General features: G+C 46.5%; 2 protein-coding genes across 2 annotated transcripts in view; one reads left to right on the forward strand and one right to left on the reverse strand.

Annotated features, from left to right (window-relative positions):
- Nucleotides 1–2,744: 2,744 nt before the first annotated feature.
- Nucleotides 2,745–7,262, forward strand: CCN1 (cellular communication network factor 1). Its single transcript, XM_038144967.1, has 5 exons — nucleotides 2,745–2,901; nucleotides 3,008–3,224; nucleotides 3,561–3,908; nucleotides 4,040–4,242; nucleotides 4,352–7,262. The coding sequence occupies exons 1-5, from the start codon at nucleotides 2,842–2,844 to the stop codon at nucleotides 4,649–4,651; spliced, it is 1,128 nt and encodes a 375-aa protein (XP_038000895.1). The 5' UTR covers nucleotides 2,745–2,841; the 3' UTR covers nucleotides 4,652–7,262.
- Nucleotides 7,263–14,412: 7,150 nt separating this feature from the next.
- ZNHIT6 (zinc finger HIT-type containing 6) overlaps nucleotides 14,413–17,067 on the reverse strand; it is a 32,718-nt gene continuing 30,063 nt past the window's right edge. Inside the window, exon 11 of the mRNA XM_038144481.1 lies at nucleotides 14,413–15,286. Within this exon, the coding sequence (XP_038000409.1) occupies nucleotides 15,201–15,286 (86 nt within the window). The 3' untranslated portion in view covers nucleotides 14,413–15,200. The remainder of the gene's footprint in view (nucleotides 15,287–17,067) is intronic.

Below are 17,067 nucleotides of genomic sequence, written 5' to 3' on the forward strand. Positions count from 1 at the left end.
GTCCTTAAATTAAATGTAATTAAACAAACAAATGTTTGCATAAATCCCTGAAAAGTAAAACTCACCAATTTACACACATAATAGTGTGTTAGCTTTTTCTTTTTTGAAATTTTTGAAATTTTTTGAGAATTTTCATTGATCAAGGTATTGAGTGACAAACGTTTTCCTCCTCATCATAATGCTGCTGTGTAAAGAGTTATCCTGGGAAAAAAGTAGCAGTCAGATTCTCCATCTAAAAAAGTACTTTGGATTTTTAAAACTAAAGTACCATAGAAAAACTCCTACACTTGTAAAACTAAGAGAAAACCAGCATGGTGGATAGCTTGAAGTCTAGAGCCCTGCTCCTCCTTGTCACCAGCTGGGGCTCAGCTAAATCAGTAGGGATTGAAAGTCATTACTACCATTACTGTCAGTCATCAAAGCTTGCTGGTGGTCTCTCCAATTCTTGATGGACACATAAAATAATTTCTGTCATCAGAAATGGCACTACAAGATGCATATTGGCAGTCTCCAGAGAGCTGCATATCACTGAGAACTGGTTTTCCCTCTCAGCTGTTGTTTGTTCTGGCCAAATTTTGAGGCATACAAGTAATGAACGAAACCACTGCCGCTTTCTGAAGTACAAGTTCTGGGCAAAGTGTTCCTGGAGCTTTCATCCCAACACCTTTCCCAACTCCCCAAATCACCACAAAGTAAAAAACGTCAAGTCAATTTACTTGAATGAAAAGAAAACCATGAAGACAAGAAACTGAGGAGAGGAAAAACCCTACAACGGGAACTCTCCATCAGGCCTGGCCGCGGCCGGGAGGAAGGTCTGCAGTGCTGAGGACATGAACCACTCTGCCGGGCACGGGACATCCCTGAGGAGGAGGAGGAGCAGGAGGAGCGGGGCTCCGCAGCCCGGCAGGCAGCGTCATCCTGTCCCCTGCGGGACACCCACAGCACCGCCCCGTCCCCGGGGTCACGGCATCCCTCTGCGGGAGAGGCTGCCCCATCCACATCGCCCACCCCGCCTCGTCCTAGCCCCGATCCAGTCCGGTCCGGTCCGGCCCCGCGCCGCCCGCGGAGCCGCTGCGGGGCCGGGGGGCAGCGCCGGGGGCAGAGCGGGGGGCAGATCCCGGGGCAGCGCCGGGGGCAGAGCGGGGGCAGCGCCGGGCTGTCCTCACGGCCCCCGTGCCGGGCCGGCAGCGGCAGGTGCGCGGTGGCGAGGCGAGACCACCCGGCGCTGCCGCCGAGCACCCGCGGCGCTGCCGCCGCCCCAGACGGGCTCCCCCGTCCCGCGGCCCCGGCAGGGTCCCGCGAGGTGCCTCATCATTCCCGCTGGTGTGGGAACGCACGGGGAACAGCACTCGGGCCCGCGGGCCCGGGAGCGGCACTTACCGGAGCCCTGCGCACCGTCCTCGCTGTCACCCTTCGGGCCGTGGCACCGGGCAGGCGACGAGACGACCGGGCTCGGCTCCTCCGAGCGGCGGGGCTGCGGCTGCCTCCCCTCCCGGGCTGCCCGCAGGGACACCCGCTGTACGGGAACGTCGCAGCCAGGCTAATCACATCCCTCCTCTCCGCATCCCCCCCACCCGCTGTCCCCCTCGCCCTCTCCCCCTCCACTTTTCATGGCCTTTGGAGGGGGTTTTGCAAGCTTTCGCCTCTCCTTTGAATCCGCTTCTCTACCTTCCGGCCTTGACGGCGACAAGAAAAACCCCAAACTTGTGTTGGGAACAGTAATCTCATTTGCAAAGAAAAATCCCTGGAATGGGGACTCATTGTAACGCCTTTGGGCAGCAGACCCAACTGCTGGGCTATTTCAATAAAGAAGCAAACTGCAGCAGAACGCCAGTTGGCTCCTCCAGCAGAGTTCTCCTAAATCATGATAGACAGATTGCGTGAAAAACAGGAATTCCAAAGAATTTCCTGCCCTGGGAACAGAAGTTAAGGCTATATTTAACAACATCTGAAGCTGTCAAGAATGCTTTGTGGTTGGATAACAGAGCAGAAAAATGTGAAAAATGCGGGCTACTGCTATACCAAATATGGAAATATTGTTACGTCTGGGGTCTAAATCCCATCTGGAAGTACTTTCAGCCAGGAAAAGAAAAGACGCCACAACAGAAGCTGAAACTCTCCTCCCTATCCCCAAATATTAAACTTCAACGAGGCAATACAATTCAAGGGTGCCCAGCTGGAGCGGGGGACAGAGAACCGGGGACACACAGGCTGAGGGGGCTCTTCGCTGCGCGCTCATCCCGTTCCTGGCCTGGAAGCCGGGCCCCAGTGCCGCCGGGCATCTCCCGGCTCCCGGGCATCGCTCGGATGCTCGCTGGCACCGCAGCAGCAGCACGGAGCGAACCCCGGCACGGCCGGGTGACCCTGCGCGCCGTGCCACAGCGCGGGGCAGCCGCGGGCGCTCGCGGCGGCCCGGGGAGCTCCCCCGCCGCTGCCCGCGCAGGTGGCCGGTCGCGGGGCGCCACCGGCACAGCCCCGGGTGCGAAGGGCCCGTCCCGGTGACAGCGTCGCGCTCCGGGAGCGGGCGCGGGCCCCGCTCGGCGCGGAGAGGCCTCAGCGCCCCCAGCGCGGCCCGGCCGGGCCGGGACCCCCCGCGGCAGCGCCGGCGGCCGCGAGCGGGAGACGGGGCGGGGCGGGGCGGCCGCGGCGCGCGCCAGCCGCATTCCTGGGATGCCGCGAGCGCTGGACGCGGCCGCGGCCCGGAACGCGCGACGTCAGCGCCGCGGCGCACGCGGCGGCCCCGCGCCCTATATAAGGCGGTGGCGCCTGCCGCCGCCTCAGACCGCGCCGGCCGCGCTGCCGTTCTCCGTTCACGCTGCTCCTGCTGCACCGGCGCTGGACATGGGCTCCGCGGGCACCCGGCCCGCTCTGGCGGCCGCTCTTCTCTGCCTGGCCCGCCTGGTAAGTGCCGGGGGTCTTCCCGCTGTCCGGGAGAGAGGGAGGGAGAGGAGGCGGGTCGGGTGGCTCCGCTCGGCTCCCGGCGCTCACCGGACGCTCCGCTCCGCAGGCTCTGGGCTCGCCCTGCCCCGCCGTGTGCCAGTGCCCGGCGGCCGCGCCGCAGTGCGCCCCGGGCGTGGGGCTGGTGCCGGACGGCTGCGGCTGCTGCAAGGTCTGCGCCAAGCAACTGAACGAGGACTGCAGCCGATCGCAGCCCTGCGACCACACCAAGGGGCTGGAGTGCAACTTCGGGGCCAGCCCCGCCGCCCTGAAGGGCATCTGCAGAGGTAAGCAGCGACCCCGCTCCCGCGGGACGGACCCCGCGCCCCGCGGTGCCGGGGTTCGGTAATTTCGAGCCCATGTATGGTTATGCTTTGTTGTCGGTAGCTTGGCAGAAAGGCACATGACTTCAGCAGTCTGGAATGCGATTCAGTATGTCTGGGCTCCGCTAAACGCACATAAGGAAAAGTGATTCCTGACTAAGTTATTGTTCTGGCCCCGCGTCCCCGGGGGGTTGTAGGGAGCTCCGCCGTACATTGAGTTTAACAGACCAGCAAATACCTGTGCTTAAACCAGCGATTCCCGCCGCTCACCCCCTTTTCTCTTCCTGTTGATCTCTGCAGCACAGTCCGAGGGAAGACCGTGTGAATATAACTCCAAAATCTACCAGAACGGCGAGAGCTTCCAGCCGAACTGTAAACACCAGTGTACGTGCATAGATGGAGCTGTGGGCTGCATCCCGCTCTGCCCGCAGGAGCTCTCTCTTCCCAACCTGGGCTGCTCCAGCCCTAGGCTGGTCAAAGTCCCCGGGCAGTGCTGCGAGGAGTGGGTCTGTGACGAAAGCAAGGATGCACTGGAGCAGCTGGAAGGCTTTTTCAGCGAAGAGTTTGGTCCGGATGATTCCGAAGGCGAATTAACCAGGAACAATGAGCTAATTGCCATTGTGAAGGGAGGCCTGAAAATGCTACCCGGTGAGTGTGGGTTTGTCTGTGTGACAGTTAAGGGGAGAAGGCTAGAGGGTGGCTAGACCTTAGACCCCGAGGGAAAGAAAGAAACCTAGTGAGAGAATATATTTAGACTAACCCCTCCTTTTCTTTTCCAGTTTTTGGATCCGAGCCACAAAGCCGAACTTTTGAGAATCCCAAGTGCATCGTGCAAACAACCTCTTGGTCCCAGTGCTCAAAGACGTGTGGAACTGGCATCTCCACAAGGGTGACAAACGACAATCCTGACTGCAAGCTCATCAAAGAGACCAGGATATGTGAAGTGAGGCCATGTGGCCAGCCCAGCTATGCCTCCCTAAAGGTAAATACAGACTCTTCTGGTATTCCTCTTCTCTCTAAGCTGCTTCAGGTAGGGGGTAAAGGCTGGAAAAGAATCTCTTGCTAATAATGTTATTGCCTTCCCTTTGCAGAAGGGAAAGAAATGTACCAAGACAAGGAAGTCCCCCTCCCCGGTGAAGTTTACTTATGCTGGCTGTTCCAGTGTGAAGAAGTACCGGCCCAAGTACTGCGGCTCCTGCGTGGATGGCAGGTGCTGCACGCCCCAGCAGACCAGGACTGTCAAGGTCAGGTTCCGCTGCGATGACGGGGAAACCTTCACCAAGAGTGTCATGATGATCCAGTCCTGCCGCTGCAACTACAACTGCCCGCACGCCAATGAAGCCTATCCCTACTACAGACTAGTCAACGACATTCATAAATTTAGGGACTAACTTGTGTTGGGGGTGGGACGCAAAACAGAATTTTGAAGTACCCAGCCATGGAGAAAGGACCTTTGATGGAAGTGGTGCCTTGCCCATTTGAGGGCAACATCAAGATGTTACAGGAGTGCACTGTGCAACTGGACACTAATGCAACAGAGATTTAAGCATACTTAAAGCTTCATAATACTGGAGCAACTTTACTGCTTCTTTTTGGAGCACCTTATCTAATTATATACTGTTTTCTGTTTGTAAGTGATCAGATTAATGTTTTTTTCCGGTTATGAAAACTTTTCTATCCTGTTCAATTTAACACTATGCTTCTTCCCCTTCCTTCAATCTTCTCCCACCCTTTCCCAACTAAGTTGGAAGTTACATTCCTTCCTGAGGTGGGCACCTGTGGGGTGTTCACAGTGGCAGCTATTATGTACCAACTGTAGTTTAATGGCAAACAGAAATCAGTTGTTTTAAAGCTGAGTATTTTATTTATCAAACTGTAGCTTTTTGTTTGTTTGTTTCCTCTGAGGTTTTTTTACCCCTTCCAGCCCCTGTAATACTGGAATAAGTTGTAAATGATTTTAATTTTATATTCAATGAATTAAAAGAATTTATTTATGGAATTAATCATTTAATAAAGAAATATTTACCTAACTACTCTTAGTAGAGTATTCTGATAGGCAACAGGCTTAAATACAGCACATCCAAGAGGTTTCTGTAAAAACTTGGAAGTCTGAAAAGTTTGGATTCTCTGAAAGAAAGTTCTACTGCAGATGCAGAAATGGACTAAATAGCCGAGTCTATTATTCGGATAAATGATGTTTTGAAGGGCTGTCTGCAGTCTGCAACCCCATGCTTTAGAAAGTATACACAGAAAGAGCTTCTTGGCACTGAATGCAAATCTTTGATAGACTGAAATGTTAATTAGACTGTACGGTTATTCAAACTGTCCTGGAATTTGCAACATAAGGTACTTCATTAGAATGCAGTGCATGCACGGTGATGTTGAACATTGGGGTGAAAATGGTCATCAGGTCTCACGTTTTTTGGTGGCTGCTTTTTGCAAATTATTACATTTCTTTGGCAGAGGAATGCTTCCTACAGGCTGCAGGAGGTAGTTTGCTTTCACTAAATTCAAATTAAATGAGCTTGAAGCAATGACTTTTGTTAATCCTAATAACACAGTGATGAAAAGTAAACATACTGTTAAGAGAAGAATGTGAGGAATTTCAAGTACTAGTCCCAGAGTAGAAACTAGTAGTACTAGAGTAGAAAGCAGGGGAGCTACTCTTTTCCTCACTTCCCCTTCCCAATTTTAAATATGCAATTACACTTTACGTTGTGGGACACAGATGACATTTGGCTAAGCAAGGGAGCTTACTAGCACATAGTAAAAAAAATGACCTTTAAAGAAATGAACTAGAGCAGGATCTGAGAAAGCATCCAACATTGTACACTTCTGCATAGCCTAAAGCTGTGCTACAGAAAAGACTGACAGGAAACCTGCAACAGGGTATTATTTTCTTCTTGTGTGGGTATTTCTCTGTCAAAATATTCTCCCACAATCTTTAGTAAGAAAGATACTGCTCATAAAAAAAGAGATTGATTTTGAGGTTTTTGAATTGTGAAGGAGTGTCATAAGTTATAAGCAGAATTGGTTAAGGATCAATTTTTTATTAATTAGACATAAATATCTTAATAAAATAAATAGCCAAATATCTCAGAAGCTTATCTCTGGCAGCTAATGCTTTGTCTGAGAAATTACAGCCTTCCCTATTTTCTGCTCAGTCAAGTTTTCTCCCTGAAGGCGTTCAAAAGTAGAGCTGTTTTGGAATTCACCACCTGGCCACCAGTCTCAGCTGAACCTAAACTTGTCTGTACAGTATTTGTTGACAGCAGAAGGGTAAAAGGCAAAGAAGCACTTTTGTTTGGCTTTTATGTAGATCTAGCACTGAACACTTCACGACGTCAGCTGCTCGCTGGGAAACCATCAGGTTTACACACTGGGTTACTGTCGGGCAAGGAAGAGGATACACTGCTCCCAGACACCCAGCAGCTGCAGGGCATTCCTCGCCATGGCCACTGTCACCCACACTTGAATGACATCCATCTTCACACCAACGTAAATCACAGCTCCCCAAAAATCACATGTACGTGTGACTGCACTGTACACAGAGACCGTAGCTGTGACACACACGTCACAGACCAACAGCGGCCCTGCCGACTGCTGCCTGGAGTGTGGCTCTAGTACAACCTGCCCCTTGGCTTTTCCATGGTAAGGGGTGCTTCTGTACCCTGCTCACTGGAAACATGTGCTGTTGGGAGAATAAGGGTTGTAGAGGCAGGTCAGATAAACATAAAATATACTAAGTGAAGTTATCCTGATACAAAAAGATTAAAATGAACCCCACTAAAAAAACCTGCAAGCCTCCCAAAGTGGGGCTGTCACACCAACTAGTCATCATCTGCATAGTCCTCTCTTCTGTTCTGCATTTCACAATTACATGGCAAAACTACTTTTACAACATTACAAAGGGAATCACCGTCATTTTTTGTGTGTCGTCTTTGTATTTGCTTTGAAACCTTTACATCCTCTGTTGCTCCAGCAGAATAAAAAAAACAACCCTAAGTAGTGGGTGTGGTTATATAAAGGATTATAAACTCAGATTCCATGAAGTGAAGCAGCAGGGCTTACGGGTTAAAGCTTCTTTACAGGTAAAGAAATGAACTCGACTGTAATTGTATTTCTTGTCAAAAACTAAAATATCAATATCCTGCTTCCAGAGGAATATTAGATGAGGAGTTAGGAACACGGTAAATAATATACATAACAAAAACCTGTGCATTTGGAGCGAATTCAAACCTTGAAAGTAAAGCCACCAGCACCGTGTGGAGCTCCCTGAAGCTGGGCAGAGCCAGGGGCGTCCCGACACGCCAGGAGGGAGGGCGGCACCACAGCGCCTCACCCTTCAGCGCAGGTTGCAGCACTGTCCCCTCCACAGCAGCCACTCTGCCTGTCCCCTCTCCTGTGTGCCCCGGTCCTTCGGCTGCTCCCTTCCCAGCCGCCGGCACGGTCACGCCGCCTCGGCACGGGGCACGGCCGAAAGCGGTGCTGCCGCCACAAGGAGCGTTCCTCACACTACAGGTTTAGGATCGAAGGAACGCACAGCCTTGGGCTCCCCACGCTTATTTCCTTGATGGTCGTAAGCGCTGGAATATCGAGGTTACGCATAAAATCTTCCCTACTGTTAGTGAAGAGAAAGTTTCAGCTTCCGTAAGTGCTCCATGACAGGAAACAAACCAAAAGGAGGAACACACAGACAGACTTCTATGACTGCACAAAGTCCTTGAGGGATGCTGCCAGCTCGCTCCTCTGCAGCAGCAGCAGGAGCAGGAAAAGCTGATGCTGCACTGCCAGTGGTAGTGGTACTACTGAACCCTCGTGGGGCTGCGAGAATCTCTGTATCCACACATCAGTTACTGCAGAGCCCATGGCAGATCAGTCCCCTGGGCTGCCGGACCCTCCAGCTGACACTGTCTGGGCACAGGCCCATCTCCCTGCTACTCGTGGGCAGCCACCGGGCTATGCAGGAACAGGCAGTGACCCTGTGATCAGTGGGATTGCTGCAGGAGGATTTCCAGTCCACTGAACCTGCATGAATCCCTCACATGTATTGAGGACTGAAACAAAAAAGTTTGCAGTGGGCAGTCATTCCTGGTGGGAAGTCAAACCTACCTACCTACCTACCCAGAAGCAGTGAAATGTGTCACACCAGAGGCTCGCTCTTGCCAGATGCCTGCCCTTCTGAGCTGATCCTCAGAAATGCATGTGCACAATTTAGCTCACTTGTTTAATCAGTGAAACTATTTTGATGCAGGGCTCCAAGTGCTCAGCACACAGCAAGGGAAAGCTGTATATTTTTACCAGCTGCTCTGCCTCAAGCCAGTTCCTTTCACGTAGACATGTCCCCATTTTCACCTTCACAGTTTCTTCCTGCATATTACGTAGCCACAATTAAAACAGCACACAGAAACAGGGAGGTGTCACAGTGAAAGAAGTAACACAAAACTAGCTTTGGAGGTACTTAGAAACACACTCCAGTGCACAGACAACTAAACTGCATTAAACTGCAGTGAGACTTGGTGTCTAGAAAATATAAATCCTGCAAAAAAAAGACTCCAACAGAGTGATATAATAAGCATCTCTCTATCATGCTGTAAATACCAAACACCAAGAAACTGAATGGATGGCATCCACTATGCCATGGTTCCCCCCATAAAAGTACACAGCTATGACTTCTATGTACACAATTTATATTGGAGAAGATCCTGAAAGACCCCAAGGCACCATTCACATAAGCAACTTCATCTGTCTTGAAGTACAACCACTTATGGGATGGAATGTAACAACCATCCAGGAGGAAAATATTACACAATTTTCGGTAAGTTTTCATTTTCTAGTCAGAAGAAATTCAAAGGTGGGTGAACACATTTGCCCAGATGGGAATCCAGCTGGGACATACACATTAACTATTTCATCTCCTGACAAATGGCAGTTTCAATCAGGATGAAGGGACTCAAGTGAGAGAAACAATGAGCAGTAGCCCAGCAGTGTTTTGAGACTGCTGAATGTCAGATCAAAAGAAGCCCAGTATACCAGCCAAGTCAAAGACACCAGATTCTCTGAAACTACTCATTTCCTTCAGCATCTCAAACCAACCAGGTTTGAGAACAATTCCTACTTGGTCTATTAACTTGACAAAATCAGACATCAAGATGCCATGGCTGTAAAACCAGAAGTCTATTAGGAACTTGAAACAGGAAAATGCATTTTTCTCTAGAGGCAGGTAATTGTGCTGTAGTAGAACAATGCTGCTAAAATCAATATGAATGCCCAAGCACAGCTGAAGGTAGAGGCTGGGAAAAAAAAGGTCAACAAAGAGATACCACTGAGAATTTAGATGACAGAATCATAGAAATGCTAAGCTGGAAGAGACACAACAGAATCATCAAGTCCAACTCTGGGCCCTGGGCAGGACACCCCAAGAGTCACCCCATGTGCCCGAGAGTGTCATCCAAACGCATCTTGAACTCTGGCAGGCTGGTGTGGTGTCCACTGCCCTGGGGAGCTGTTCCAGTGCCCAAACCCTCTCTGGGTGAAGATTTCTCCTGATATCCAACCTAAACCTGCCCTGACTCAGCTTCAGGCCCTTCCCTCGGGTCCTGTCACTGGTCACTGAGCAGAGATCAGTGCCTGCCGCTCCTCCTCCCCTCATGAGGAAGTTGTGACTGCAGTGAGCTCTGCCCTCAGTCTCCTCCGGGCTGAACAGAGCCCATGCCCTCAGCTGCTCCTCCCACAGCTTCCCCTTGAGGCCCTTCCCCATCTTTGTTGCCCTCCTCTGGACACTCTCTAATAGTTTAATGTCTTTCTTACATTGTGGCACCCAAAGCTGCCCCCAGCACTCGAGGTGAGGCTGCCCCAGAGCAGAGCAGAGCAGGACAATCCCCTCCCTTGCCTGTGATGATCCTGGTGATGCTGTGCCTGATGTCCCCAGGACATGGTTGCCCCTGCTGGCTGTGTGAAAGTGATAGGGACTTCCTGGCAAGCTTTTAATGCCACCCATCTATTCTTTTTTGTTAGTATCTACACCTCATCCACTGACTTAAGGTCTACCTCACTTTAGCGTAGCTCTACTTCCTACTGGCACTCTTGGCAAAACAGACAAGTTCAGGAGCTACAATATAGACCCAGTAGAGAACCTGGAAGCAAGGAACGGAAAGGCAAAAGCAGCTTTCACAGTTGTTTCTTTCTTCTCCTTGAGGGAGAACAGGGATGATGGGAAGAAAGTGGCAATGCAATTTTAAAAACAGTTTTGCTTTTCCACCAGCTGAAATGATGCAGGAACCAGCCAGCTCCCAGTGTAGTGATTTATTCTCTAAAAAAAGACTCCCTCTCCCTTCTTATTTCTATTCTTCCTTCTCTGGCAGATTGTTTTGACCTCATTCTGATTTGCCATGCAACCACATGAACAGCTGTACTGACGCAGCTGATACAAAAAGAAGTCTCATGCAAATGGGTTAGATAAATACAAGGACTACTGTGACAGTCAAATAAAAAGGAATTAATTTCACCATTTCTATCATGAGTTCACAAAGACTTTCCCTTACCCCAAAGGTAGGCAAAGCTCTAGTGGTTTTCCCTGTTTTATCACCCTGTTGATTTTTCCTGCCAAAAAGCCTACTATAGTACAATATCCTGAAAATGCTTTTCTGCAGGAACAGCTAGCAGCAGTGAAATCAGGCCAGGCCAGGGGTACTTTGCTCCCAAAGCAACAACAAAAAAGCTACAATGCACAGGACCATTAAGGGAAAGAAGCTCTCACTACAAAAGCATCACCAGAGCAAAGTCACTGTACTATGGGTCTCTGAGACTTGCTGGGGCATAATGAGAACACACTTCTGTTATCAAATCACAGACAGATAGCAGAACAACTACCCCTCTTTTTACCTGGCACATGGCACCTGTAACTTCCCTTTCAGTTTCAGTATTTCGAGTTATTTTTGCTGCCATTTCTTGTTTTGCATACATGTGACTTCTTTCCATTTCACCACAGATTTCCAGCAAATAAAACCATATGCACTACCATAGCAACATTTTAATACAAACACAGTGTAATCTTTGTTCACTGAAGTACACAGTTCATTTCTTTTTCTCTTATTAACAGAACCTGCAACTGCATACAGTTTAACTGAATGTCATAGCAACAACATAAACATCAATTCAAGATATTTTTTCCTTTGGAGGGCAGAAGAATAAATGTTTTCAGGAAAAGAGAGTGGGACTTCAAGCAGAATGAAATGTTTGTGACTAAACAGGGCCTGAAGTTACATCCTCAGGGCTGTATATTTACACTTGGAAAGCCTGCTCTTGCACGGTGTTATACATTCTCAGCTCCTACAGATGTCAACAGAGAACAGCCGTATCTGGCAGGGCAAGGACTGAATCCCAGCTATGCTGATACACAACACATAGCTGGGACTTGCTACCAGCACTCCCATGAATTTAGAAATCCAGGTACTGCTCCAGACTGGAGTCCACGTTCTGCACCGAGTTTTCCTTTAATGCAGAGTAAAACTGCACTGTTGACTGAGTCACAAAAACTGGTCCAGCATGCCTCCAAGAACCAGTGCCAGCCACACATTCTGTGGCATGACCCTCTTTTCCTCTACAGATCAACAATTCCTAATGCCAAGATAAATGCAGCAAAACTTAGAATTCGAATGCGTTCATTCAAAACTGAGCTGTTACACTGACAGGGGGGACAACGCTGTTTACCCATGACAACTCAATTATGCCTCATACCCCCAGGAAGTTATACAAAAAAGGAAAAGAACCAAGTTCTCTCCCATGGCTGACTCAGTCCTACCTCCCAGCTATTGCTGTGTGCTTAGCTATGCTCTATTTTTGTCCTTTAAGGTTTGTGAAAGGGATGACATCATTAAGCTTTTAATTTTTTTAAGTAGTGTTTTCATTCAAGACAAGAGCCTTTACTCTTTGTAAGCTGATAGTCCTTCAGCTCAAGCATGCTGAAAAGTCTAAACATTAAAAGAAATGCTGTAACAACACTATACAGAAATAGCTTGCTCCTTCTGTGACAAATAGTTTATAGAGGAAAATAAATGAGTAAGCATAGTAGGCATAAAATCAAGCACTCAATGCAAGCTGGTGTTGAATGACGAAGATTAAAACAACATCACACAGTTCCCATTCACAGACATGATCTGTTCTGAATCAAGGCAGACTCCTGTAGGGATCTGTGTGTAACAGGACTACAATAGTATGTTTTCAAAATGGACAGAATGGAAGCCTTCTAGGAAGCCTCAGCTCCATGTCTTAAATTTCTAGTTCTTGACCAGAAATTTAAAAGATACAGATGATGCTTTTTCTCTCTTCTGTTTATTACAAGGTGCCTGTCCCAGGTTAAGTCACTCAAAAAAAAAAAAAAAAAAAGAACTTTCCTTAACTGCCTATCAAAGTGTTAAAAAACATCTGCGTAGCACAACAGTGCATAAACTGATTAAAGCAGGAACCTCATTATTATGAAGAATTATGACTAATATGAAGAATTTTGATTTCTTATTATAAAGAAAAATTGAAAAAGCTTAGGAAAACTGAATAAAATATTTGAATTGCATTTTAGTTTGTACTTGATCAATCACCTCTGCTCAAACTAGTGTAAATGTAAAAATAGGTAAGTAGTAACCTAGGAAAGGATGGCAAATGCTACCTTTTACTCTCAGTTTCACTGAACTCTGGGAGATTATTCCCAACTTTGTCTGGGAAATTTCAGTTCTAGTAACCACCACAGGAACGCTTCTTAATAAGGTAATGCTTCTCTAAGGTAAATCTAAAGGACAGATTTAACAGCATCTTCATTTAAAAATAAATTATGTTGTGTTTGACTCACAAGGAAGCTTACAGTAGATTTATATAAGAAAAAACCCCCACAGGCAAACCCTTTGGTACAACTAATGAAAACACCCAAGAGCACAGGAAAATAATGCAAATCACAAATCCGTGCTCCTCAGTCAAAGGCTAATCACACACACATGCAGATCAACACTACGACTTGCAGCACTCCCATTTTCACTGTGCTCTGGATCCAACAGAAGTGCCACGCTTTTACTCCAGATGAAACATTTTCTGGCAAATGAACTGTGGCAGTTTTGCTATTTGGCTCTTTTATTGGTATTGCTATGAATGAGTTCAAGACTGGTCTAAAGTAATTTGTGGCTACCAAGTCAGTGTGCAGCAATCACTGATTAGGAAAAGCTTATTCACTTTCACTGAACTGAAAAAATGAAAGCAGCACCTATAGCTAGGAATCCTGGTCCTTTAAAAAAGGGTTAAAAAAACAAATGTTGAAACAAGAGGTGGGCAGAGGACCAACAATGACTAAGAAAGAAAACAGAGCACAGGTGGCTACTGCCAGGCGAGAAGAAAAACTTTCCTGTTTCACCAGAGGTTGCAAAACACACAAGAGAAAGGACACATGTTACTACTGGGAGAAAAAGTAGTATGTGACTACAAAGGTCTGATGCTCTGGCCAAACTTCAGTGAGCTGTCATGGTAAACAACTTATTAACTCAAATTTCTTTACAAGGGAAAAAAAACTCTTCTAAAACTTTGAACATCTCAGAAATCCTCTCTATGCAGCATGACTGGTGAGGACCCAGCAGCCTGGTGCCCTGAATCCCAGGCTGAGAGTCCAGAAGCCTAAACCCTCTCTCCTGTATTGCTCCCCCAGCCTCCAGTTACCTCCAGAAGTTCCTTCACTGCTTTCTGTTGTGTTTCTACCCACAACATCAGCACTGGCAGAAGACGACTTATGACTGAAATACCACCTTCATGGCAATTTAGCACACACCCCAGGCCACCAACACACAAAGGTGCTTGTCTCAAGCACGAGACAGAGTCTGGGAACTAAGGCAGCAGCAACCTCAGAGAGCTGTTTAGAGTGAACATGTCCTGAAGACAAATGCTGGCTTGGCCAGACCCCTGCAAAACTAAGGCAAAGGCTGATTCCTGAGAATGCCCTGCTGCAGTGGGGAGAGGGGCTCACCTGGCTTGCACCACTTGTGGCATTGCTGTTCTCATCCTCCAACACAGCCCACAGGCACAGGAGACTCGGACACAGGATAGGTGACCTGTGATCTAAGAATCTTTTCAGAAGTTAACGACTGTCAGCAGACAATACAGTACAGGATTTTTTTTCCTTTATGATTTATTTGTTTTTAAGTAGGCAAATTTCGCTGATATGCCAGTAAGTATTTACAATAACTAACTGCAGTAGGTACTAGGAATATGGGATGCATAATATAGGCATTCTTTAGAAGTCCAGTGTTGCAATGCATTAGTGCCAGTCTATGCATCCATTTCTATGGATTTAAAAATTCGTGCTAATTTAGAAGACCTGGAGAGAAGACAAAACACACTTGCAACATGCCACCCTGAAAACAAAGTCTGACCTCTCCATTAACACATGGAACAAGATGCAACCAAGTAAGTAACAACAACAAAAAAAAATTGCATCAAGCACCCAAAATGTCACCAGAGAAGATCAAAAGTAACATAAGACCATTTTCAGTAGCTCTGTGTTACACAGAAATACTGTAAAAGGAAACTGATCTAATGAAATAACTGTACTTGTTTCCCAGTAATTTTAAGCTTTAAGACTCAAATCAACATATAAATACAAATATGTGATCAGATATTTAAACCCAAACATTTGGCACTGAGCTGATTAGGGAAAAAGGAAAAACAATGGCGCAATTAAAGACTGCAATTAAATTAGAGTATTTTTTTTTGAAACCACAATTGCCCATCTTTTTATTTACATCCCTAAATATGCATTATTAAATCCAAAAATAGTCAAGCACTTTGAGAGTGCTACCTTTAGTAAAGGAAGTTAAGCCAAACCTCTAGGAACTTAGTTGTATCAAAAAAATTTAATTAAATAATTAAAAAAAAAAGCTCATTCCATCCTGTTCTCTTAAAGAACTGTCATGAACTGTCCTGAATCTCCCCTTCTTCCGCAGATGAAAGGGATGAGCTTTCACTGTCTGAGTTCTCTGCAGGCTCACTGCCATCTGGGGATATAGAACACAAAAAACAAACAAGCAATTAGTTTCAGCAATGTTGTTTGCTCATCAAACACAAGCAGTTTCGTATCATCTCCTTTTAATCACTCTTTTCTTTAGCACAGTGATTTCATAAGACATAACCAGTTTCATGACATAGGATAAAGCCCTGGATAAGACCTTGCTGTTGAAGGAGAGAGCAAGACAATGTTAAGAATTCCTTTTACCTTTTAAATCTTGGTCTTTCAGTCAAGTAGGAAAGCAGAGTATTTATCCCCCACAAAACTCTAGATCTACTGTGAATTTTAAACTATTCTTTTGGCTTGTTTTAAATGCCATTTTCTGGGATGTCACAGACATATATCACAACTGTAAAGAATTATAAATAGTTTACACTTTTCCTATCATATCAGTTAAGATGAGGAACTACAGAGAAACTGGAAAGGGAAAATTAAAATTCCACATGTTCCAGCATCCCAAAGATAGTGATAAGCTATGTAAGTCCATAAGCTAAGGCTGGTGAAGTTCAAGTACACAATAACTTGTGCTTTAGGGCACAGCTATTGTTCTCTGCTGAGATCATATAGTGAAATTCTCATCTCCAAAACTGGTCTTCAGCCTCACACCCCACAGATCCTTCTTTAACAAGCCCTGACCCTGGTCACCTTGTGGTGATGTCATCAAATGCCACTTGGTTGGTGACACTCAAGCAGCACAAAAATAAACTACAGCAAAGCAGGCCCATGAATCACACTCTGCTCTCATTGTTATTTTCAGTATTTGATCTATGAATTTAGAGATGCTTTTGAGCATTTAGTATCAGAGGTTTCATTAAGAGAATGTTACCAAAAGGGAGCTGATGAAGTATAGCTACTCTCTGGTCAAGATAAGTTCTACAGCTGGCAAACAGAGATAATACACAGTGTGCACCTGCACAGTTTCCAAGGAATTCGTTCAAGAAAATAGAAGCATTTCACCCAGAAACATCAGAGGTCACATTTTGTCTTTATTAAATCTAGTGTATAATCAATTAACATTTATATGCCAGATATGTACTGAGTAATGCACAAAGTAAGGCCTGTGAAAGCTTCCATAATCCCCGGCTATCTTCAGCCATGACTGACCTTGTATGCTGAAATCAGAGCACCTGTAGGTTTTGCTGTTAAGCAAGTCAAGCAGCAAAACATCACATAAAAGAATGTGGCAATCTTCTGACTCACAGCAACACTCGACAGATAGGTTTTACTTCTGTTACAGTAATATTTAACAGGAATTATAGATTGTCTTCACTAAAAAAGAGCATACTCGTATGGTGCTGATAGCATTGTATATAAATTAAGATTTGCCTAATCTGTGTCACCATAAAACTGTCTGCAGTTTACTTATAATGTAAAATTTAAACTCTGAGTTTAAGTTTTTCAGTGGCAGTTTCCTTCCTCAATCTTTATTTCCCTAATGTAGTTGAAAGTTTCAGCCATAATACTTCAGCCATTTCTGAAAAGAAGAATAGGAGAAATAGGCTTTATACTCATTAAATCCTAGCAGTTTCTCTTTGAAGGTGTCCAGCTCTAGCTATCCCCCAGTCCTTGGGGATTACTACTTGAATCTCAGGGAGAATGGTGATGTTTCCCCAGCATGTGCCTGTTGCTGTGGCCATGCAAACTTGATTCTGTTGTTCCCGGGGAAGGGGCAGATCTGAGGTTGCTCAGGAAGGAAGCAGCATTTTAGCAATTAAATTCCCCCAAGACTTTGCTTCTTGTTCTAGCCTGGGTCCCTTGCAAACAGGGTCA

The sequence above is a fragment of the Motacilla alba genome, chromosome 8, assembly GCF_015832195.1.
Source record: "Motacilla alba alba isolate MOTALB_02 chromosome 8, Motacilla_alba_V1.0_pri, whole genome shotgun sequence".
Taxonomy (NCBI): domain Eukaryota; kingdom Metazoa; phylum Chordata; class Aves; order Passeriformes; family Motacillidae; genus Motacilla; species Motacilla alba.